Source organism: Ostrea edulis, chromosome 1 (assembly GCF_947568905.1).
Source record: "Ostrea edulis chromosome 1, xbOstEdul1.1, whole genome shotgun sequence".
Classification (NCBI taxonomy): Eukaryota; Metazoa; Mollusca; class Bivalvia; order Ostreida; family Ostreidae; genus Ostrea; species Ostrea edulis.
This window is the reverse complement of record NC_079164.1, coordinates 68,653,452-68,679,475: the sequence shown is the minus strand read 5'-3', so window position 1 is coordinate 68,679,475 and position 26,024 is coordinate 68,653,452. Positions and strand designations below refer to the sequence as shown.

Sequence of the window (26,024 nt, the reverse complement as noted above, 5' to 3'; positions counted from 1 at the left end):
TGTCCCCTTCGAAGGGGGGATAATCACAAAAATGCAAAAATAGGGTGGGGTAATTTAAAACCTTCTCAAGAATCACTAGACCAGAAATTTTGAAATTTCCATGAAACCTTCTTGACAAAGAGATTCAAATCTGTAAAAATCATAATCCAATGGGGTAAGGTGGGGTCACAATAGGGAATCAAAGATTTACACGCGAATGTATTGGAATCCAAACTTGGTACAAATCATCCTTAGATTAAATTTGTTACTATGAAAGCCTATACCCGTCTACAAGGGCATATAATAATTATTGAATTTGTAGTTCACTTTAATAATCAAGTATGGTAATTAATTAATTTTACGTCGTTACCTTTGAATAGGTTTTTTCTGAACGAAGATGCTTGTGTAATGATAATTTTGCTTAAGCTTGTTTATTGCTAGGAACTGCTGCTCATATGAGCGGTGTGGTCCAGGGCCTCATGCTGTATTTATTTACTTTAAGATTTCCACATGTATTATGTACAGCTATTTTAGCATAACAAGTGACTGACGATATTGACTACTTAGAATTCTTTTACAATCAAATTTGCGACATTAGGACCGATATGATGGATAATTAACTATCACTTTACTTAAGAAGACTTTTTAAAAAATATTGTCCCCAGTAAAGAAACCGATGTGCAAGTTTATGCTTTATTCGAACCCCAACACTTGTGTATAAAATACACTAAATATATAAACTTGTAAAGTCAATATCGCTCCATTTTCTTTCGACTTTTTTTTCGAACAGAAAGTGGTGGCTGATAATGCAACTTTTCAACATATAACGTTAGATCTATTTATCATTAATTAATTTAGTTATATAGTTAGACCAAAAAGTTCCTATCAGAAGAGATTCATGAAAGGTGAAGATAACAATGATCAATCTCATAACTCCAATAAGCAATAAAGAATAGAGAGTTGGGCAAACATCATCCCATGGATATACCAGAAGTGGGATCAGGTGCCTAGGAGGGGTAAACATCCCTGTCGACCGGTCACTTCGCCATGAGCCCTATATCTTGAGCAGGTAAACAGAGTTATCCGTAGTTAAGATTATTGTGCCAACAACGATCTAACCATCGGCATGAAACAATTAAGTCAGACTGCATTTGGCCCAATGATTGGTTGGATTGGCTACAGCCCGTGATACGTTTTACTTTCCCACTTGAACAGTCAACGCACGGTAAGCTTAAGCGAACTGTGAACGGCAAATGGTCTATTCATTCAGTATATGTCGGATTTGTTCCTTGGATATAAATATGAATCCATCTATTTGTTCATTTGTGTGCGGATGTATATTTCTTATGAAATGATCGTAAATGTCACAATAATGCATGTAACAATCATGCACAAACAAAAGAAAATTTCATGTGTATATTGATTACAGTATCACATGTACATATACATGTATACATGAAAAATAGAAACATCTATTCTATAATATTTAGAATTCTTGACGTTTTCATAAATCATTAATATTGATACGTCATCTCGGTATGCTACATGTATAGCATATTTTGACCTAAAATGCATAGTATTTAATTTCTTGATACAAGACTATAAATAATGCATGTGAATTAAAGATGGCCTAGTAATTAGCGCTAAGAATTTACAGGTTTACATACATTACTTAAACTTTTACGAGCGCGGTCGTTTGAATTACACGCAATCAAAAACATCCCCAAAAGGAGTCAAGATAGATGCATCAAACAACCCGGGTATAGTATAGGTTACTCGTGTTGACACCTGAACGCTTCTAGATAGTGTAAAAAGTTTATTCCCACGTAGATATTGCGTAATTCACTTTCTTGCAAATACATGTATAGTATATCAACCTCAGGAAATCATTTCAGAATTAATATACGAACATACAAAATAGATAGTGTGACCATGAATTTACATTTAGATTCTGCAATATTTGTATATTTTTTATGCAAATAAAACTGTTCTTTGTACTGAACTATACGTACATTTAGGTGGGGCAGAAATGTACGAGAAAAACATTCATCTTTATATTAGAGACAAACGATACAAAAGTTTCAAATTTGGGGAAAGGAGTAAATACATTTTTATTGACAATGTCTTCCATAAATATAGGCGAAAAATAATCAAAAATACTTATCAAATCAAGGACAAATGTACATCGAAATGTAGCATAGGGGATTTTTTTTTACGTAAGAGAGGAAAATAAACGGCTTGTATAAAATTCTTGTCAAGTGACACAAAATGAAATATACTGTAACAGTGTACTTTTGCCCAAACATGAAAATGTTAAAATGATAATTCGTTGGGGGGTGGGGGGTGGGGGGGGGGGGGTATTCAGTAACCGAGACTGCCTCATTTTCGTACACGTACCAGCGCTGGTTGCTCGTTCTTCGCTACATGTGCATGTATAAGAGTTGAATAAATAACTGCAGGCTCTTACATTTTTCTCTCTTTCAGAACTTCTCCTACTTTTTAATTAAACAATGCTTATGTATTGTAATGTAAAACTTATACAGTACCAATTTCGATGCACCAGATGCGCATTTCGACAAATAATCTCTCTTCAGTGATGCTCAATCGAAATGTTTCAAATCCGAAATAACAATAAAATTGCTAGGTATTATAGGGAAAAACAGAGTGCCAAAAAAGTGGAGTCAAATTCGTCTAAGGATAAGAGCTATGTATGAGGGAGATAATCCTTGATTTCAATAACAATGATTCATTCTATTCTTTGATATTGATGAGTGATCTCCATTTTTCCTTGAATTTTCTGAGTTGATAATCCTAATATTAATTTGTATTTTATAAATTAAATTTCGGAAATAATAAGAAAGTTTTACTTTCACTCTTACGCACACATTCCTTTTTCATGTTTGCCTTGCTATGATAATCAATTCTTTCACTTTGGTGTTCCGAATAACAGTGAACTCACGGTGAACACTTTGTGAACGATGAACACACGGTGAGCGCAAAACTGTAAACGGAGGCCGCAAAGTGAACGCACGGTGAGAACATGGTGAGAGAACGGGAAAATGGTAAAGTAGAACGTTTCAGGGACTGTAACTAGATTGTTATATCGACCTTAAAATTTGCGAAATGCTGACTTCAATTGAGACTGTTGAAACCCCTGTACCATCAACGTATTTGTCAGTAGCCTGCTTCCATTTAAAAACTGGTCATACGCAGAGCAAGCTTTTGTGTATGGAATCAGTTGAGAGAAATAAACACCATATACGGGTGCTAATGAAATATTGCTACATAAATATGGGAATTTGACGATGGATAAACTGAAAACATTCCGTTTGTCATCAAGTTAAGTTGTTAGTTTGCTGTTAATATCTATTTTCAATAAAATATCTAAGTATGAAGTAGAAGTGGAATACTTTGTGGTTTCTTTTATTTCGAGTTCACAATGATATATCGAATCGACGTATGAATGAAAATTAGCTTTATGAATAGATAAAATGTTGTCAACATATCTAAATGTCGCATTGAAGACCAAAGCAAGATATCTTTTCTTGCCACGAAAAAGTTTTTGAATAAATTCTGCTTCGTATGAATATAAAACAGGTCAGCTAATAAAGAAGCTTAATTTGTGTCCATGGGAATTCGAACAGATTGTTGGAAGACCTGATCACCAAAAACTACAAAGATATTGTCAATAAGGAACTCCAGCATATTTTTAATTTCAATTCATAGTGTACAGTATATTGTACGTAAATATAAAATTTACATTTGTACTATTGTCATTGTCTTTGATGAAACAGGCTACGTTTTGAAGAATGTTGCCGTCTTCACCATGCTTGCAATATGTCCGTAGTTAAAGATAGGTGGAACTGAGTCTGGTCGAAGATTTAATTTCTTATATCCACTATTTTTGTTAAAGTATATTGTTTACAAAATTGATCCTCGTCATTCTCTGTAAAATGATTGTCATGAAAGGTGAAGTACCTCCTATAGGCAATACAAATAGATAGCCGGGCAAACACGGACTCCTGGACAAACCAGAGGTGGGTTCAGGTGCACAGAAGGAGCAAGCATCCCCTATCGACCGGTCACAGCCGCCGTGAGCCCTATATCCTGATCAGGTAAACGCAGTTATCTGTAGCCAATATCAGTGTGTAAAGAACAGCATAACAATTGGCATGAAACACGTCAGAGAGCATTTGACCCAATGATAGGTTGTATTGAAAATCTAGATCGTTATAATGACCATAAAATTTGCAAAATGCCGACTTCAATCGAGACAGTTGAAACCACTGTACCATCAACTAGTTTGTCAGTAGCTTGACTCGATTTAAAAACTGAATATACGCAGAACAAGCTCTTGTGTATCGAATCAGTTGAGAGATATAAACACCATATCCAGGTGATAATGAAATATTGCTATATAAATATGGGACTTTGACGATTGAGAAGCTGAAATCATCCCGTTTGTCAGATCGCCGTCATTTTAATATAAGATATATGTAACATAATATAATATGAAATAATGTAATATGTCATATAACTTCCAGTTCTTCGAGTTCTCTGTGATTTTGAATTTGATATCGGTGTAGATTTTGCACCAAATTTTCTGGACGTTGGATCCTTTGAACACAAGTACATTGAAACAACCTACTGACATTGTATATTACAGTTGAATGCAAGCATATTGAATCTTTTTCATGCCTAAAAACCGCAGTTATTGGTACATATATATATATATATATATATATATATATATATATATATATTCCAACAACCTGGTCTCCTTTTACTTTATCAAGCAAAGGCGATAAGTCATCATACCATTTTGATGCCTCATATCACAGCAACATTTGACAAGCTGCAGTGTCTATTACCTTACGATTTATTTTTTGTGAATGACATATTTACATCTATTAATTGATAACAGAACACATTTTTCTTCAATACAAACTTTTTTTCAAAACATATCTTCTACGACAAGCTCGACTGATACACGTTCATATGCAAGGTGAAGATAACGAACAGTGATCAATCTCATAACTCCTACAAGCAATACAAAATAGATAGTTGGGCAAACACGGACCCCTGGACACACCAGAGGTGGGGTCAGGTGCCTAGGAGGAGTAAGCATCCCCTGTTGACCGGTCACACCCGCCGTGAGCCCCATATCCTGATCAGGTAAACGGAGTTATCCGCAGTCAAATCAGTGTGCCAAGAACGGCTTAACAATCGGTATGAAACACGACAGACAGCATTTGACCCAATGCGAGGTTGTATTGACGAACTATATACATACGCAAAATAACAAACCTCATATATCGCTAAATAGGACAAATTATCCTTATTCTTATATGCTATATTTTATCCTATGTCCTGTTAACAGACAATAACTATAAGTGATAATTCATGAAAGTAACATATTAACAAACAATAATTGTTTATGAAAGTAACAAATTAGATGTACATTTAGAACATTATATTGTATATTCACAACAATCCGATCTAAATTCGATCTCTTATTCGTTTTTCAATAATGTACATCACTAATTTCCTAGAAAATTACATGCATTCATGTAAAAGAAAGATATCAGTTTTTGTTTTTCGTGATGTTTCCTGGAGGAGGGTCTGGTGCCCGTTTGGTTTTCCTAGGCTTTGTTATAGATTTCTTATCGCTGGATATATTGTGGCCCTCTTCAATTGACCTGCAATATCGTTACATGAAATACTAGCGGTGGAGATAACAAACAGTAATCAATCTCATGATAAAATAAAACTAGTTCTAATTGTAACGGGGACCATTACAGATGTTCCCCAAACCTCCCTCAATTAAAAAGTGATGTCCTTGTGAATCTATAGGAAAAAATCATTTTATTTTAGCCTTTAATTACATGTAGTACGTTCAATATGGTCATTTCAGTACCAAGAAATGAAAGAAAGTGTTGCACGTGCATACACGCGCACGCGTGTATGATTCCGAATTTTTGTTGATGTCGTTCAACAGGCATTTGTATCATCTACCCACAGTATGAATTTCATAACGTTTCCACCAAATATAAGGAAGTTATAGCGATTTTAAAATCGTCCAATCAGAAATCAGCACACGTGCATGCACGTGCTGAGCAGTAATTCTAACCACAGCAATTTGTAAGGAGTACCAAGATACATCTAAACCCCTAATATCAATAGAATTTGATGAAAAACAAAAACGTTATCGTCCTTTAAAAATTGAACATTTAAAAAATGTTGCACGCGCATGCGCGTGTGTGTTGGCATTTTTTGTTATACCAACATATAGATACACATATTGTCTACGTATGTTGTGAATATCATCTCATTCGCTTCATAAATAAGATAGTTACGAACGTTTTAGCATTATCCAATCAAAATGAAGCGCACGTGCATGCGCGTGCAAATTGGTAATTTTGACCATGTAAATCAGTTAAGGGTCTCAATATCTACCTATGATATGAATTTCAAGCCATTTCAATGAACAACAAAAAAGTTAGACTGATTCCAAAGTTAGTGTACAAATTTTGTAATGCGCGTGCACGCGCATGCGTGCGCGTGATGGCAAAATAACTATTATTTTTCATATGTACAAATGATATCCTATCATCCTATTTAGGTTTTATATCGCTTCCTTCAATATTCTGATTTTCCATTTTTTGTACCAAACTTGCAATGCACGTGCGCGCGCGTGTATGCACGTGCAAACAAAATGACTATCACTATGCACATCTACAAACGCTATACTATCATCCTGGAAAGTTTCATATCGATCACTTTTGTAGTTTCTGAGAACACTACCGGACAAAAAAGTACCGGAGAAAAAGAATAATAATAATAAGAAGAAGAAGAAGAAACAGAGTAAAAACAATATGTTCCCAAACTTTGTTTGGGGAACATAATAAAAAGCAAACATAGACCCTAAAAACACAAATCGAACTAGACGAGGGAATATCCCAACAGACCGGGTATCCCCGCTAAAGCTATATCAATTTTCATCATATATGCACACTGCGGCAATGAATTTGTATACAAAAATCAATTATGAGAGGCGAAGATAACGAACAGTGATCATTCTCATAACTCCTATAAGCAATACGAAATAGAGAGTAGGACAAACACGGACCCCTTACTAGGAGGAGTAAGCATTTCCTGTCGACCAGTCACACCCGCCGTGAGTCCTATATCTTGATCAGGTAAACGGAATTATCCGTAGTCAAAATAAGTGTGCCACGAACGGCCTAACAATCAGCATGAAACACGTCATATAACATTTGACCAAATGACAAGTTGTATTGGCAAACTAGATCGCTATGACGACCATAGAATTTGCAAAATGCTGATTTTAAACGAGACTGTTGGAACCCCTGCACTATCAACCTGTTTGTCAGTCGCCTGCTTCGATTAAAAAACTGACCGTACGCAGATAATGCTCTTGCGTATCGAATCAGTTGAGAGATGTAAACACTATATGCAGGTGATAATGGAATATTGCTACATAAATATAGGACGTTGACGATGAAGAAGTTGAAATCAGCCCATTTGTCATACAGTTGAATTGTTAGTTTGCCGTTAATGTCTATTAATGATGAATAGTGCTAGTTCATTTCTAAAATCGAACTTTATTTGATTCGCGTCAATCAACTGCTTCGTCTCAAAATAATGTCCTTCTATGGTATCCAATCTGGCGCAAATCAAACTATGATTCCAACTTATCAGTTTTAGAAATAATGAAAACAAATTTGAGCATAATGACAAAAACCAATTGCAAGCATAACATAGAGAAATTATGTGCAAAGGTCTGTAAACATATCATAGCTATGCTAATCTCCTAGATAATAATTTTATAATTCGTATCACTCGTCTCATTGAAATTGAATTTTTCTTCAATAAAATGTATTTTTATGTGCAAATATTTTCAAGATATAAGTCATCTAAAATTTTATAAAAACACACCTAACGTTGATTTTATGAGAGGAAGGATAGTATATAACTGAGTTACATTTGAAATTTGTTGAAATTTGAATCTGTCTAATCAAATGGATATTACCTTAACCCACTGAAAGAGTTACTTACATTTTCATTGTAGGTTTTGAGGAAATCTTTGGCTGTGGTTGCTGTGATTGTGCGTTTCCTGATTTTTCATTTGATTTATCCACTAGAGGATGAAGTTAAAAATGAAATATATGTATAACAAAATAGATCACTCTACCCATCTACTCACTCTACCTTTAAAAACACTAACCGAAATGTCTTCAAATAAGATAAGAAATAAATTCATTAAAATAAACATATCATGGACTCAACAACACATATGATAATAAGGTTATATCAGAAAGATCCGTCGCCTTCTCTTCTGATGTCGGACGACTTGCAAAGGAACAGTCACTAGCAATGCTAAACATCTTAGAGGCGGTACCACGATCGAGAATTATCGGATGCAGGCCACTAAGTTCCGAAGTAAACGCCCTAACCAAAGGTCTGACGCGACCGGTTAGTAAACAATATACAATGTATACATATATTTTTAAAGATGCTTACTTGCTTTGTGTTTTGAATAGAGAATTCCTTCTTTCTTTTTTTTTTTTTTTTTGGTTTTTTTTTTTGTTTTTTTTTTTTTTGGTTTTACCTATTTAGTCACTTTTTAAGTAATTTCGTTTATTTGTTTATCTTTTTCCCCATGATCTCAGAGGATATGATTTACATCTGGCCATGTCGGTAATCAAACTTATATCCCCTCTTGTGGCCCCATCTTACCCCGGAAGCCATGATTTGAACAAACTTGAATCTGCACTATGTGAGAAAGCTTTCATGTAAATGTCAACTTCTTTGGCCCAATGGTTCTTGAGACGAAGATTGTTAGAGATTTTCTCGATATATTTCTATTTAAAATTTTGATCTCCTATTGTGGCCCCAACCTATCCCCGGTGGCCATGATTTGAACAAATGGGAATCTGTACAATGTCAGGAAGCTTTTATGTAAATATCACCTCTTCTGGCTCAGTGGTTCTTGAGATGGAAGATTTTTAAAGATTGTCCCTATATATTTCTATGTAAACCTTTGACCCCCTATTGTGGCCTCATCCTACTCCCGGGACGCCATGATTTTACAAACTTGAATCTGCACTACAGTACACGACACGAGTTTTATACACCCCACCGTGGAAAGACCACGGAGGAAAATCCACGGAGATACACCGTGTCCTCCGTGTTCCACGGTGTGTGTTATTTGCGAATACACACAGCTGCTAAGAGCTTTGTTCTGGCCACGGGCGCCTTGCGGGAGATGTGAAAATGTGCCGCAGGCCAAATAATCAAAATAAGGGTGGAATTTTAAGAAAAGAAAAAATATCAATATTTTCCCCCCTGATACTTATATTGTTTTTCAGCATATTGAGCCGATTCCAACGATGCCAAACACTATATATTATGTTTTTAAGAAAACCTGGTTTTGACTTTTTTTCTTTTAGTCTTCTTTCTTCATTAAAATATTCTTAAATTCTATGTTTAAATAATGCGTACTTGCAGGCAATTCCTGTTTTGAATGCGAATTAGTATATTCAGTAAATGAAAAACATACATGTACAACATGTGATAGGGATATTCAATAATTACCGAGTGCTCTCACTCTCTCTCTCTGTGACAAATGCGCTGTTTAACATAATTACCTCCATCATATTGTGTTGATATGCATCTTGACAAATATAACTTTTTCTTTTTTTTATTGTTTTTATCATTTTCAACAAATACATATACACCTTTTACTCACACTCTCATACAGATTAAAGAAAGCGATATAGACAATTACATGTATATTCTAGTACTTATTGTTCAAAAAAAGAAGAAGAAATGCTGTTATCATTAATTGAAAAGACATTTCCATTTAGACCATTTCTTTTTGTAAAATATTTGTTCTGTAAGTTTTTCTTCCAAAATGTAGTAATCATATAAACATTTCAAAACATCATCAAAAACAATATTGACATTCTTTCTTGAATATTGGAATATGTATCTCTTTACTAAGAGGATTATAAAGTTTAAAACCATGTGTTCTTTTTCTGGAAAACCAAAAATGACAGTTTGTACACTAAATCCCATTCTTTTACCAGATTTTTGAAAAATCCAATCTGATAATTTTGTCCATAATGTAGAGACAGAGGGACAATAAAAAAAGATATGCTTAATTGTTTCTGGTTCTAGTGCACATATTGAACAAAGTGGAGAGTTTTTAATTTTTGATATATGTAGGAGTTTGTTAGTACCCAATATTCTATGAATGATTCTATAGTTGAACCATATCAGTCCTGAATCTTTTGTTACAGATTTGATGTTTGTATATACATGTTTCCAATTTAAATCTAATTGCAAATTTAAATCATTATCCCATTTGTTTTCACAAATAGGTCGATGCTGTGATTTTGATATTAAATAGTCATAAATATTCCTAGAACCTTTTTTGTATTTGCATAGAATTTTAATGAATTCAGGTTGATATGGTTGAAAAGTTGTATCATGTATAAGTAGTTTGATATTAGGCCATGAGTGCATAATAGCTTGTTTTAATCCCTCATATGTAGTAAATGGAATCTGAATTGAGTAATCATTTGTGATACTCTGGTAGCTGATAAAGTTACCATGCTTATCTAATAAATCAGATATTATATGAAACCCCTTGTCATATAATTGCTTGCAAAATATGAATTTATTTTGAATCTTTATTTTATCATTATACCACAGGGGTTCCAAAAAAATGTGAAAATCATTCATTTCAAAACTTTCTAAACATTCTGCGAAGTAAAATAAAGTTTCTTTCCAAAAAGAGTTTCCAGTGGAATTTGCTTTTTGTTTACAGTAAACAGGTCCAAAATGACACAATTGTGTAATGTTACAACCAGTAATTTCAGAAAATAAGCTTATCCAGCTACATGTAGAATTAGTTGTAAAAAGTCTCCTAAACCAAGTTAGTTTGAGAGACTTGATAAATGTTTCTATATTGGTCATTCTACACCCACCATTTTCAAAATCTAATTCTAGTGTTTTTCTAGAAATTTTCTCCATTTTGTTCCCCCATATAAATTTATAAAAAGCTTTTATAAGTTGCTTTATCCACTGTAAACTTGGTTTGGGAAGCGAAATGAACAAGTGCGTAAATTTTGATAGAAACAAACTTTTCACCACTGTAATTTTTCCTATGGGAGAAATATTTCTTTTTGACCATTGGGTTATTTCTTTCTGGATAGCTGTAAGCCTGTTATCAAAATTAAGCTTTTCCATGTTCTTAAGGTTTACAGTATATGTAATGCCTAAAACTGTGAATGGTCCTGTTGTCCATTGTAATCCAGTATCACTACAAAAAGTATCTTTAGTATTAATCTTAGAAACAATCCAAATTGATTTGGTTTTGGAAATATTGGGTTTTAAACCTGAAAATTTTGAAAATAGAAAAAGGAGATCAAGAGCACTTTTTAGACTTTTTTCTGATCCATCCAAAAATAGAACTGTGTCATCTGCATATTGTATTAAACAAATTCTTTCTTTATTTATTTTAATGCCCCTGATGTTTTTGTTTTGTCGTATCATATGGCCTAAAATTTCGACACAAAGGTTGAATAAATAAGGAGATATTGGATCACCTTGACGACAACCCCTGCCAATTTCAAAATTTTTTGAAAAAACACCATTTTGAATAACACATAATTTGGCCTTATTGTATAACACTGATACCCATTTGATAAGATCATGACCGAAATTAAAAAAATTTAAGGTTTCGTACATAAATTTCCACGATATAGAGTCAAATGCTTTTTCAAAATCCACAAGTAAAAGCATACCTGGGATGTGTTTTTCATGTACAGAATCTATTACATCGTAAATAAGTCGCGTATTTTCCCCAATAAACCTATCTTTGAGGAAGCCCTTTTGATTGTCATGTATTAGAAAATCAAGAACATTTTTTATTCTATTTGCTATACATGCAGAAGCAATTTTGTACGTTACATTAAGAAGTGATATTGGTCGCCAATTTGTAAGTAATTCCCTGGGTTTGTCTCCTTTTGGTAATATAGATATAATGCCTTGTTTCTGTGTTACAGACAGTTCTCCCACATTAAATCCAAAGTTTATTGACCTAATTAAAAAACATCCAAGATCTTTCCAAAAAAAATTGAAAAATTCTGCTGTGAATCCATCACTTCCAGGACTTTTACCATTAGACATATTTTTAAGTGCTAAAAGGGCTTCTTCATTGTTTATATATCCCTCTGATGTTTTTGACATGTTGTCATCAAGTATTCTAACATCATTCTTATCAATAATGGTATCAATGTTTACATCATGTAATTTATTATCATAACTAGAATAAAGATTTTTGTAGAATTTCTCAATTTCTGCTCAAATATCTGTCTGTGAAGAAATAGTATTACCATTGCTGAGCATAAGTTTGTTTACAGTTTTATTTATATAATTTCTTTTTTCTAGGCTGAGGAAATATTTCGTTGGTTTTTCTCCCTGCTCAATCCATTTAAGTTTTGTTCTGACAAAAAGGCCCTTAATATAGTCTTTTCTGAGTTCCTCTAAACTTTTTTGAGCAGCATTTAATTTTTGTACAATTTCTGTGGAGTCATCATTGTTCCTTAGTAATTCTAAATGCTTTATTTCTTCTTCAATTGAATGTATTTTTTCGTTTTTTAATTTCTTTTTTATGGAACAATAACGAATAGTAGCACCTCTTATGCTCAGCAAGAGTTGTTCAAAAAACAACTGATACACCGGTACAGTGATTCCACAAATATAACTTTATCCAATATAGAAATTAGAGCATTGTCGATGATTAACAAATTGGAATTAATTTATTACGAAATTAATAGAAGCAAAAATACAAACCATCGAATGATTTATTTTTAAAATCCCGAGTTAATTACATTTGACCGAGACTTATGTTCGATGTACTTTGATAGAGGTTTTCATTAAAAAAAATGTTCATCGGGAGTGTCTGGATAATGCAATGATTTTTGTATAATAAGTACATACCATGCAAATTCCTAGGGTCTTTCTCACAGTATAACTAAATTACGGTTAGCTAGTTTGGGTTTTGACTTCTCATGAAAAGTGCGAAATATATTGGGTCGGCGCGATATCAGATCTAGTCTAAGATCACGGGTATCTTACGCCGACCCAATATATTTCACACTTTCTGCAAGAAGCTAAGCACTTCTGTTGATTTCAAATACACGGATTAGCTGACTCCCATTGTTCTACTGAGGCGAAAACCCCTTCGAATTTGCATGGAATGTACAAGTTATACACAGGTCATTGTTATAGTCATACATCATAGTACCGCTAACCCGACAAACATTTTTTTTTATTTTGAATAAGTTATTGAATGACGAATTATGACCAAACAGCAGATTGAACTTTATAGAGCCCCGTGCTAACATTACTTATATTTTTCAATGTATCAGAAAGGGTATGTTGCCAGTTAAGTTGTGTAAATTTCTTGACAAGCAATAAAATAACAACAAAAATGGTGCTTAAATTGTCCGATTACGAAAACCTTTCAAGTTTTCAAAGTACACCCTCTCCGATTCTACGTGCTTGTAATCAATATTTAAGGATGTAAATCCTCGGTGTCAAATGCAACTAGTTCATGAAAAAAAACTAATATAAATATAAACAGAAATGACTTAACGATTATTTGCTTTTATTCATATACGCTATCGATTATTAAAATCTTTAATTTAATCTTTAGATGCATTAGATAATGAAAGCAAGAGAGAGAGAGAGAGAGAGAGAGAGAGAGAGAGAGAGAGAGAGAGAGAGAGAGCATTGGTAATCATAAAAAAATAGTTGTTTTTTTTTTCATCTTCGTTAGCCGAGATTATTCGTGCACGAAGGCACAGTTGACTCAAAACCCATTCCTAGCGGAGATGAGATGAATTTTACCCCCGTATTATGTTATAACTGACCAAAACCTAGTACGTTTGTTTTACAACTTTCATTCAGAAGACGCGCAAGTTATTGAGTTACTGAATAAACGAGAAAACGTCTGCATTTTTATTTCAATCGTTGTCAACTCTTTACTTTGTGATATTTCAAGACTACATGTACTCAATTCAATTTATTGGATCTCATCACCATTATGCAATGGTATATAAAAATATAAAGACAAAAAGCTGTTATATATACATTTAGTAAATAATACATGCGTGTAATAAAGTATTTATCAAGTTAGAAAAAAAAACTTTAAAAAAACGTGTTATTATTAATGTGAAGTATGGGCATTTTAATGAAATTTTCCTAATGAAAGTACGGAGTTTTCTAAAGGTTTGTTTAAAAGTAAAGATAGTTTTAATATTTATTTGTTTAAGTGATAAAAATTTGATTCTTTGCTCACATTGCTTCACAGTTGAGTACACAATGAAATTCATATCCAATGTAAACATGTACATGTATATAACTGACCTTAATCACATATTCCTAATTACAATGAAAACCTTACGTAAAAATAAACTATTGCTTATGGTACACATTTCTTTGAACTGCTGTTTATCAAATTGAAATTACTGGCATGTGATTGTCGTTGTTCATGACCCTTCTTTTATTTGGTGAAATTGTGCTGCACGTGCCGTGAAACAATGTACCGACGAGTGGTAGGAATAACACAGGTGTTTATATACAGGATGTCGAGAATTTGGGCGTTTCATAAAAAGGTGTGAACGTCTGCAGGGAAGTCTACATACGGATATGAACCGAAAACACCAACGTATCATTAAACAACAATTACAAGAATTGAATGATTTATAGCTAATTTCTAAATAAGTAATGGGGTGAGGGCATGTATGCTGGCCAAACGAAAAGGTTTTTTGGGTGAATCATTTCGGAAATTATTTCTTTGTTTTATCACACGGAGGTACACGGTGGCATCGACGGAGGTACAGGTGACATCCACGGAGATGCGCGGTGGCATCCACGGAGATCCTCCGTGGACTTCAATGTCTAGCTCGCGCGGAAAAATAGGACTTCAACGGTGCCGACAATTTTAAAGGTCCACCGTGTTTGGGGCAAATTTGTTCCACCGCGTTGCGTGGAACACGCATAAAACTCGTGTCGTGTACTGTATGTGAGAAAGCTTTCATGTAAATGTCTACTTTTGTGGCCCAATGGTTCTTGAGAAGAGCATTTCAAATGATTTTTTCTATATATTTCTGTTTAAAACTTTGATCCCCTATTGTGGCCCCATCCTACCCCCGGGGGCCATGATTTGAACAAACTTGAATCTGCACTATGTCAGGAAGTTTCCTGTAAATGTTAGCTCTTTTGGCTCATTGGTTCATGAGAAGATTTTTAAAGATTTTCTCTATTTATTCCCATGTAAACCTTTGATCCCCTATTGTGACCCAAAACTACCCCCGGGGTCATGACTTGAACAACCTTAAATTTGCACTTTGTCAGGAAACTTTCATGTAAATCTTAGCTCTTCTGCCTCATAGGTTCTTGATAGTTTTTTTTAAAGATTTTCCCGATATATTTCTATGTAAAACTTTAATCCCCTATTGTGGCCTCATCCAACCCAGGGGGTATGATTTTAACAAACTTAAATCTGCACTATATCAGGACGCTTTCATATAAATCTCAGCTTTTCTGGCTCAGTGGTTCTTGAGAAGAAATTTTTTAAAAGATTTTTCCTATACATTTCTATGTTAAAGTTTTATCCCCCTTGTGGCCCCATGCAACCATAAGGGGCCATAATGTGAGAAAACTTGAATCTGTTCTATGTCAGGAACCTTTCATGTAAGTTTCAACTCTTCTGGCCCAGTGGTTCTTGAGAAGAAGAATTTTAAATGACCCAACCCCATTTTGGCATTTTTGTGATTATATCCCCTTTGAAAGGGACATGGCCCTTCATTTGAACTAACCTGAAAGCCGTTTACACAAGGATGTTTTTGGCCAAGTTTGGTTGAAATTGGCCTAGTGGTTCTGGAGAAGAAGTCGAAAATGTAAAAAAAAAAAAAAACAAAAAACTTTACAGACAGCGGGACAGACGTACAGACGACGGACAACAGGCGATCAGAATAGCTCACTTGAGCTTTCAGCTCAGGTAAGTTAAAAAGAGAAAAGACTACAAATGATGATGCCGTGACAAGCAAACAAGAAAGTGTAAAACAAACAGAACAATACTGAGTAATAACTAGGAAAAGCTAGTTCACATTCATGCTGGTGCAATCATTGGGTTTGTTCATCACATTGGGGCGGAATAACCTCAGTCTATGCATCCAGAATGTATCCTTGTTTTTACTCTCCACATCGGTTCAGTGAGAATTGTGGTCAATACCCACTACTGTCATGTCTTCCCATCTGTATCCTGCGAGATTGAAATGCTCGGCAACGGATTCTTTGACCCTTTGAGTATTAATGGTACACAGGTGGTTATTGATCCTTCTACGTAGGTCCCCAGTTTCACGTACGTATTGTTGGTCACATATTGTAGTTCAACGAAGTTGACAAGATCTTCCCGACTTTCTACTCATTTAATTTCAATGTCATCAATGAATCACAACCATCCCAGAGCCTTTATTGTTGCCCGCATTAGTAGATTGCGTTCACGTCTCCACATAAAAATGTTGGTATAACTTGGAGCCATTCTGGTGCTCAATTGATTTGATCGAATATTGTTTTACGTCCCTCTCGAAAATAGTTCGCTCATATGGCGACGTCACCACTGCCGATGAAGGGCTGCAAAATTTAGGTCTATGTTCGGCGCTTATGACCATTGCACAGGGAGAGATATTCTAACCCAGATCCCCACACTGTGCCACTAATTTGTAGATAAGGTCAAGATAACGAAAAGTGATCAATCTTATAACTCCTGTAAGCAATACAAAACAGAGAGTAGGGCAAACACGAACTCCTGGATATACCTAAATTGGGATCAGGTCAATTAAGGTGCCTAGGAGGAGTAAACATCCCCTTGTTGATCGCTCACATCCGCCATAAGCGCTATATCTTAATCAAATAAACAGAATTATCCGTAGTTAAAATCAGTGTGTCATCAACTGCCTAACAAGATCTATGAAACAGTCAGACAACATTTGACCTAATGGTAGGTTCTTTTGGCAAACTACATCGATATAACGACCTAAAATATGCGCAATGCTTACTTTAAAGGAGACTGTTGGAACCCCTCTACCATCGACTTGTTTGTCCGTAACTTGTTTCGATTTAAAAACTGAGCATAAGCAGAAAAAGCTCTTGCGTATGGAATCAGCTGAGAGATAACAGCACCATACGCTGGTGATGCTGGAATATTGCTACATGAATATGGGAAGTTGACGATTGAAAAGGTGAAAACATCCCGTTTGTCATAAAGTTGAATTTAATATTTCTTTTCAATAAAATATATAAGTATGAAGCATAGGTCGACGACTCTATGGTATCTTCTATTTCGAGTTCACTGGGATATATCGATCATCATTGTTATAGAAACTACGTCTTTACTACATCTAAATGTCGAATCGAAGGCCACAGCAAGGGATTTTTTCTTTTCACGTAGAAGTTTTTTTTAAAATACATTTTGCTTCATAGGAATATAAAAACAGATCAGCTATGAAAGGAGCACAATTCGTGCCCATGGGGATTCCAACAAACTGTTGGATGAAGTGATCACCAAAAACCACTAAGATACTGTCAATGAGGAACTCCAGCATATTTTGAATTTCAACTTCAGAGGACATGTGCGTGGAATCAGAGAGGATTTTAAGAAAGTAATTTTTTGGATGACTGATCACTAGATAGGAATATTTGCGTTTTCCATTTTTGTTGAAGAAGCAACTGTCTATGCTGTCAACGAGTCTTAGTCTTTAATTTATCGCAACGAATAGTCGTGTAAAGTGTTGCAAAGTCATACGTTTTGACGATAGTGATTTGAGAAAACTTTTGCGATTTCGAGTTTACTCGAGTTTACTAAAAGTTCTTTAGAAATTTTTAGAATCCACATTCGATTAACACCATTTCTGGCCTATGTAGTCCCACAGTGAGTTTGACCTTTCTCCTTCATAGCTGTAAATATTTTCGTGAGAAGCAAAGATAAGGTCTTGATAGAATGCTTACTAGATCCAGCAATGTATCTTTGTAAGGGTTTTTGTTTAGTTTACGAACCCAGTATAGATATGGTAACTCATATCCATTCGATCCATTGATTGGGATATTAAATGTGTCTGATGTAAAACTTATACGGTACCAATTTTGATGCACCAGATGCGCATTTCGACAAATAATGTCTCTTCAGTGATGCTCAACCGAAATGTTTGAAATCCGAAATAACTATGAAGTTTTAGAGCTAAACATAGCCAAAAACAACGTGCCAAAAAAGTGGAGCCAAATTCGTCTAAGGATAAGAGCTGTGCATGAGGGAGATAATCCTTAATTTTGAAATGAATTTCTATATTTTATAACAGCAATTAAATATACATCCATATTTTCAAGCTAGTAACGAAGTACTTAGCTACTGGGCTGTAGAGACCCTCGGGGACTAACAGTCCACCAGTAGAGGCCTCGACCCAGGGGTCTTAATGTAAAACTTATACGGTACCAATTTTGATGCACCAGATGCGCATTTCGACAAATAATGTCTCTTCAGTGATGCTCAACCGAAATGTTTGAAATCCGAAATAACTATGAAGTTTTAGAGCTAAACATAGCCAAAAACAGCGTGCCAAAAAAGTGGAGCCAAAGTCATCTATGGACAAGAGCTGTGCATGAGGGAGATAATCCTTAAATTTGAAATGAATTTCTAAATTTTATAACAGCAATTAAATATACATCCGTATACTGAAGCATGGTTTTGAAGAATATCATCTTTTGAATGGGCAGTTGGAGTATAAGTACTATTACCAATAGTGGAATAAATGCCAAGTTCGTTTAAAATACAATAGTAATAATGAGCCTTGCAAACAAAGACAATGTTTTTACAAGCTTTTTCAACTGGAACCAAAACATTCCTCATGTAACCTATTTAATTCATCATCTAACAAATGCTGTCTGACGTGTTTCATACCGATTATTAGGGCGCTCATGGCATAATGGTTTGGACTTCGAATAACTCCGTTTACCTGATCAAGATATAGGGTTCACGACGGGTATGACCGGTCGACAGGGAATGCTTACTCCTAGGTACCTGATCCCACTTCTGTTATATCCAGGGGTCCGTGTTTGCCCAACTCTCTATTTTGTATTGCTTATAAGAGTATGAGATTTATCAATGTTCGTTATCTTTACCTTTCATGATTCTGATTCAATAAAACCTTCGCCTTTTTATGATATTATTTCACTTACTTTTGTTACTCTGCCCTTTGGACTTGCTGTCGATACTCTCTGTACCTTTCTCTGTAAAGAATTATTCATTATCATACACATGCATGCAAATTAAAATGGAATTTTGGATCATGTTTCCTCTGTCTGATATAAGATTTCAGTGTACCGTTAACTTCCAAAACATTTTCCAATTTAAACGAAATATAATATTTTTTTTCAATGGAATAATTCTATCCTGAAGAAAGAACATCATTCAATTTAAATCAACATTATGTCTACAATTACTTGTAATTATGAATAATGATCCATTTGAAATAGATTGACTATTCTGAAAACTCAAAATGTATGTGAAATACCAGTAATCTGTACTTTCAAACACAATATAGCCAAGAATTCTTTAATTCTTTGATATAGTTATTGTTTTCCAAAATACGCTGTCAAACCATCGCAAAAGCAAAGCTGTATACCTTCCACATCTTTTCAAGTAAATTTCTAATTTATTTTCACAAGATCACTCCTTGCGAAAAAGACACAGCAGTTATTCAAGTGGGGTGGCGGATTTAAAGGTTGAAAAAGTAAACACTTGGGTCCCATTTCCCTTTGAAAATGTTCTGGATCCGCTCCTTTTAGTAGCAACTAGTCCATGCATTTGAACGTCTACATATGTGTTTCCGTGCATCCGGACATTTGTGATCATATGAGATCTAATGTCTCAGGTTTCAATCCCATAACTCGTACATGCTGAGTAAATGGTAGGTAGAGAGAACAAGATCTCTATTAATGGTTCAAAAGTCAAAGATGCGGATCAAAGATAGAAATTCATTTCATCAACACTGTGGACACCATATAAAGAATACTTTGTAGGCTTCAGTCTCAAATTTGTTACAATCTCGTGGGGATCCGGGTTAGAATAGGTCCTCAGTACCCCTTGTTGTCGTAAGAGGCGATTAAATGGGGCGGTCCTTCAGATAAGACCGCAAAAACCGAGATCCCGTGTCATAGCAGGTGTGGCACGATAAAGATCCCTTCCTGCTCAAAGTCCATAAGCGTCGAGCATAGGCCTAAATTTTGCGGCCCTTCACCGGCAGTGGTGACGTCTCCATATGAGTGAAATATTCTCGAGTGGGACATTAAACAACATACAATCAATCAATCAAATTTGTTACAGAGATGAGAAGTAGAGCAATTGTCATTTCTTTCTGTGTCAAGAGTCTATGTTCAAGGAAAAAGACAATGTCACCAGAAAAATGTCACCCAAACTCCATGCCAGTGATTTCAAGGGCATCAATTCATGTTTCGGATTTGTATCGGCTTTAGTTATGACAGTAAGAGAGAGTCTTGTAATTATTTCTGGATCAAAAGGTCTTAGATCAACTTAAACATCAATCCAGTTTTATAATACTGTGGATGAAAGATGAAGATAACGAGCAGTGATAAATCTCAGACCTCCTATAAGCAATACAAAATATAGAGTTGGGCAAACAAGGACCCCTGAATATGCCAGAGGTGGGTTGAGGTGCCTTGGAGGAGTCAGCATCTCCTGTCGACCGGACATGTTCATCGTGAGCCCTACATCTTGATCAGATTTACGAAGCTATCCGTGGTCAAAATCAGTATGCCACGAACGGCCTAACAATCGGTATGAAACAAGTCAGTTATATAGATAATGCGTCGTCAATATATTTAAATGGAGAATTGAAGGCCACAGCAAGAGATTTTGTCTTCTCACGTAGAATTTTTTGAATAAATTCTGCTTCATAAGAATATAAAAACAGGTCAGCTAACAAAAGATCACAATTCGTGTCCATTAGATTGTTATTTATTTTCGGATGTCTTATTTGGCGGTGCTTTTGTAAAGTTTGTGGAAAATTATATACTTCCAATATCAATTACTAATCGAAAAGATTATTATTAGCTAAATGTGCTTTGTCAATATTGGCATTAGGAAGATGTCTGTCTGTAAAACAAACTTTGTTAATCAACCAAAACAAGGAAATATATATTTAATTTTTCAAAGACACGTTGAACGATATCAAAATCCCAAAATTTATAATGCTGATCATATTTTGTCATTGTGATACAAAATAACAACGGTTATTCACAAATGTGGACAACTGCTCAATATACCGATCCAATTCATCTCTATCCATCGCAAAATAAATGAATCAAACACCTAAAAAGAATATAAAGATTTTCACACCATTCCATTCCTGAATATCAATGTACATTCTAACCTTCCAAGTATTTTAAAAATAATTCCCACTGATGGCTATTAACAAGGAGATTCTAACTTATGTCAATGAAATAATTTGGAAAGGGTGTCGCTTATATTCTCTAGAATAACTTGTTATTTACCAAAGAAAATATTAGGTTGAAAACAGGTCTATACAAATTAACGTGGAGGTTAAACTTACCAGATTCAGTGGTTGGAACTAACTCCGCATTAGACGACCCCTCGAGTACGTCTAGCAGTGGACCTAAAATAAAAAAAGATTTTCCATTTCTTGACAGGTCTCGGATTCAAGAGAACCTTGCCACCTTTTGTGATAGTATGTACTTACTTTTAGGAATGAAGCTAATTTTGACCTATGTTATACGATATAATGTAACTTGGTGCAGTTTACGCTTTATAATCCGCGAATTTAATGTAAAAAGGCAAGTCTTCATTTATACAAAAAAGTAACAATCACTGAGAAATAGAAATCACTTGCACCGTGCAAGGATTCACTTAGCAAGAGACTGAGGAAGCGTCGAACGAGAAAACCGCCATCTTGGTTCTATGCATAACCGGAGCATGTACTTTATTAATCAAATTTGAAAACGCAAGGTGGTGTTTTCAACGAATCCTGATACATGTATAGAATATATGTGTAGGCTACATATGTAGGCCTAATGTTTACTGCACAACGCAAGATAGAGTTTTGATACGCTCCAACAGAAAGTACCGGAGAATTTTGTTGTGTGGGCTTTTTTTATAAATCTAAACCCGACATCACACAAAATACGTCATGCACCAGAAAATGCTACATGAATTGCGGTATCTTAACTTTATAAAAGTTTTAAACTAAATTATAACTTACCATTACAAATGCAGCATTGTCGCCTATTAAATACGACACAGTAAAATGTAAACAATTCACAGAATGCGATCCATATGTCATGGATTTGGCGTGACGTCATCTAGTACTGTATATGTACACTTTGTAATACATGACGCATTAAATGCTTTGATAGACGGATCAAGCAATATCTCAAATGTAAATATATTTTATAATGAAACAGCAAAGTTACAAGTACTTATCATACCATTATTTTGCAAATGATATCGTTGTGTCAGAATTAATTAGTGTCCGACGAGTTTTTACTGTTAATGTTTTGTGCACCTATAAGTAAAACAAAATATAGTACGCCTTATTTAAAATCGAGAAAAAAAGTCAAAGGTATTTTAAGTAGTTCCAGCTGCTGGTTGTCAAGGATGTGTGTCCCCATAGCAAGTTATATTATACAAAATAATGTATGTTCGTTCCTCCATCAGTTTCAGCCAATCAAATTGCGTGTTACAAGGTAAAACTAAATTATATAAATGTATATAATTTTATAAAGAAACATTGATTGGCAGATAACATAATCCGATGATTCACAATCCTTATCATGTCATATTTTATATTCAGGATAAAACAACCAGTACAGTTATTCAAAAATATTGACAACTGTTCAATGTACCAAACCAATTCGCCTTATTCACTGCAAAAGAAATTCACTAAGCAACTAAAAAGAATGTCACGACCTTCACATCATTATATTCCTTTATTGCAGTGTGCATTGGAACCTTCCAGGTATTTCCACTGATGGATATTAACAAGGTGATTGTAATTTACTACATCACTTGTCTGAGATAGTTAAAGGATGCAGTTTATATTGTCCAGATTAACTTGTTTTTTACTATAGAAAATATTAAGTTGAAAACAGGTCTATACAAATTAACGTGGAGGTTAAACTTACCAGATTCAGTGGTTGAAACCGATTCCACATTAGACGAACCCTCGTGTTCTTCTGGTAGTGAAGCTAAAATGAAAATAATTAAAGATTTTGAAATTCTTGATATGTCTCTGATTCAACAGAACCTCACCACCTATTGCGATATTATGTCATTTACTTTTGCTACTTTGCTCTGTGGACTTGCTATCAATATCATATGTACCTTTTTTGTAAAGAATTATTCATTACATTAGGTAAACGGAGTAATCAGTAGTCAAAATCAATGTGCCATGAACGGCCTAACAATCGGTAGGAAGCATGTCAGACAGCATCAATGTTCTTATTCAAGTTCTTATTCATTCATTTTCTGATGTCCAGCATTCCAGTGCTCTTTTAAAGTTTATGTTAATCAAACTAATATAATTCCAAGATAAAGAACTAATGGAAAGGGTTATTACGTAAATGCTCTTCGTCAACATTGACTTTAGGAAGACTTCCTTCTGCAAAACAAAATTTGTTAAATAGCCAAAGACATATTTAAGGATATTAGAATTCCTAGAGCACATCTACGATTTACTTCTCCTCAGAGCATCATCATCAACAACCAATTGTATAATTCTTGATTTGTTCTTTAATATTTATTCATCATCATTTATCCTATCCTTACTTAGTTCCCCTAATTATTTTTTTCCACAAAAACAGGTTTGCTATACTCCAACGCTAGATTGTATTGATATATTATTCTATTAATCTTTCATATTTTTTTCATCACAGTTCAACACTAGTTATATAGCTTTACCCCTCCAGATACGAGATACCCATTATAAGGCGTCATTAGAACGATTTAACATTTTAACAATCTACTGACGAGCCGCTCCGCAGGGCGAAAGCGATATAGATAAAAGGCCACGGCACTGTTGATTATTTGAAATTCAAATTCAATATATATATATATATATATATATATATATAAAGCACTAAATAATCACAACTAGGTACTGAAAATTTTCGCCCCAGCCCGGGGTCGAACCAGCGACCTACGGCACCCACCGCCTAGCAAGATTGTCAAACCAGTGCGTAAGTCCACTCGGCCACAACGACTTCCCTAAAAAAGGAAGCTTTGTTATGCTCCTAAAGCGCTACTTATACACACTGATGCAATCCCACACAGTCGCTGTGTCATTCAGTGTTTAAGATATTTTATAAGGAGAGTGGATCTCTCGATGCAATTGTATAGAATATTTAATATAAAGCACAAACAAACAATTATAACACCCAACCTTACGTTTACCCCTAGGATCTAAACGATACATGTGAAAATCAATTAATTAATATATAAAGCACTAAATAATCACAACTAGGTACTGAAAATTTTCGCCCCAGCCCAGGGTCGAACCAGCGACCTACGGCACCCACCGCCTAGCAAGATTGTCAAACCAGTGCGTAAGTCCACTCGGCCACAACGACTTCCCTAAAAAAGGAAGCTTTGTTATGCTCCTAAAGCGCTACTTATACACACTGATGCAATCCCACACAGTCGCTGTGTCATTTAGTGTTTAAGATATTTTATAAGGAGAGTGGATCTCTCGATGCAATTGTATAGAATATTTAATATAAAGCACAAACAAACAATTATAACACCCAATAATATATATATATATATATATATATAAGCACTGAAAAGGTTGGTTATTTAAACCTCAAATTTTCGACGTAACCCGCGTCTTTATCAAGAGACATGTGTAGTTTATTGATAATTCTCGTTTTTCGTGGTGTGTGTTATTTGTTTATGTAATATATGTCTCTTGATAAAGACGCGGGTTGCGTCGAAAATTTTAGTTTTAAATAACCAACAGTGTCGTGGCCTTTTCAGTGCTTTTATAAATTTCTTTACTGGCCTTGTATCTTCTCAGATCCGACACTTTAAGAAAGTAGGGTGTCGTTGGGTTTTCGTGCTTATATATATATATTCCAGAATATAAGTTAGTAGTCAACACAAGTACTAGTATGATAATTTTCTCTTTCTTGTACCTACCTACATGTAGGTCTGCACTAGTAGGCTTGCCTGTATGAAGAAGTCCTATTATTTCCTCTTCTTTTATTTCTGTTCAAAATTAACAATATACATATTTTTTCATCATTGGAGACGTTGGCACATACTAATTTCACACTGTGTTGTCAACATTAAAAGTTATGTACAAATATACCCCAAATGAATCTCGATAATAAGATTCTTTCTCAATGCAAAATGATATTCACCTGATGAATGATTATCTCTAGATGTACACCCTGAAAGAGATATTGACTTGTAAAACAGTAGAAAAGCTTCAATCACGATTCGTATACATATGTAGTTATCATTTAAGAAATAAGATATAATCTTTGAATGTTATTGGGATATGACATGAATTTGGTCACGTGATCAAATCCTATAACGCCCGGAAGGTGTTATAGTAGATTTGATCACGTACCAACTTCATGTCATATCCCAATAACACTTAAAAATGATATCTTATTTCTTATATTTATATTTTCTATTTTGAATTGTGTTCTTACCGAGCTTCCATGATTATTTAGCAGTTGACCGAATTTTAATGAAGACTCGCACCGGTCCGTACCCTGGCATGAACATAATTTTTCGAGCCTTGAAACCAGACTCGCTTATGATCATGTCGAGTCATAGCCGTGATGGCAGTTGTCAGGAAACAACAGGTTAACTTGTCATCATAAAGTAAATAGGCTTATAACGCTGCCTA

At 34.7% G+C, this 26,024-nt stretch overlaps 3 protein-coding genes across 5 annotated transcripts in view; 1 reads left to right on the top strand and 2 right to left on the bottom strand.

The window, feature by feature from the left end:
• LOC125677990 (uncharacterized) overlaps positions 1-26,024 on the top strand; it is a 208,064-nt gene that overhangs the window by 38,298 nt on the left and 143,742 nt on the right. The gene's annotated exons all lie outside the window — the stretch shown is intronic.
• Positions 1-26,024, bottom strand: part of LOC130048063 (histone-lysine N-methyltransferase, H3 lysine-79 specific-like) — a 242,555-nt gene that overhangs the window by 109,002 nt on the left and 107,529 nt on the right. The window lies entirely within an intron of this gene.
• The window catches only part of LOC125645871 (uncharacterized), a 67,376-nt gene continuing 44,777 nt past the window's right edge, over positions 3,426-26,024 (bottom strand). Inside the window, exons 8-16 of one of the 3 annotated variants that reach the window (XM_056158142.1) lie at positions 25,528-25,557; positions 25,304-25,372; positions 23,727-23,768; positions 23,447-23,491; positions 23,293-23,355; positions 21,705-21,767; positions 19,312-19,362; positions 8,059-8,140; positions 3,426-5,678 (exon numbers count right to left, since the gene is read on the bottom strand). In XM_056158142.1, coding sequence (XP_056014117.1) covers positions 5,564-5,678; positions 8,059-8,140; positions 19,312-19,362; positions 21,705-21,767; positions 23,293-23,355; positions 23,447-23,491; positions 23,727-23,768; positions 25,304-25,372; positions 25,528-25,557 — 560 coding nt within the window. In that variant the 3' untranslated portion in view covers positions 3,426-5,563. The remainder of the gene's footprint in view (positions 5,679-8,058; positions 8,141-19,311; positions 19,363-21,704; positions 21,768-23,292; positions 23,356-23,446; positions 23,492-23,726; positions 23,769-25,303; positions 25,373-25,527; positions 25,558-26,024) is intronic. The other 2 variants (XM_056158145.1, XM_056158150.1) reach the window with 2 other exon arrangements.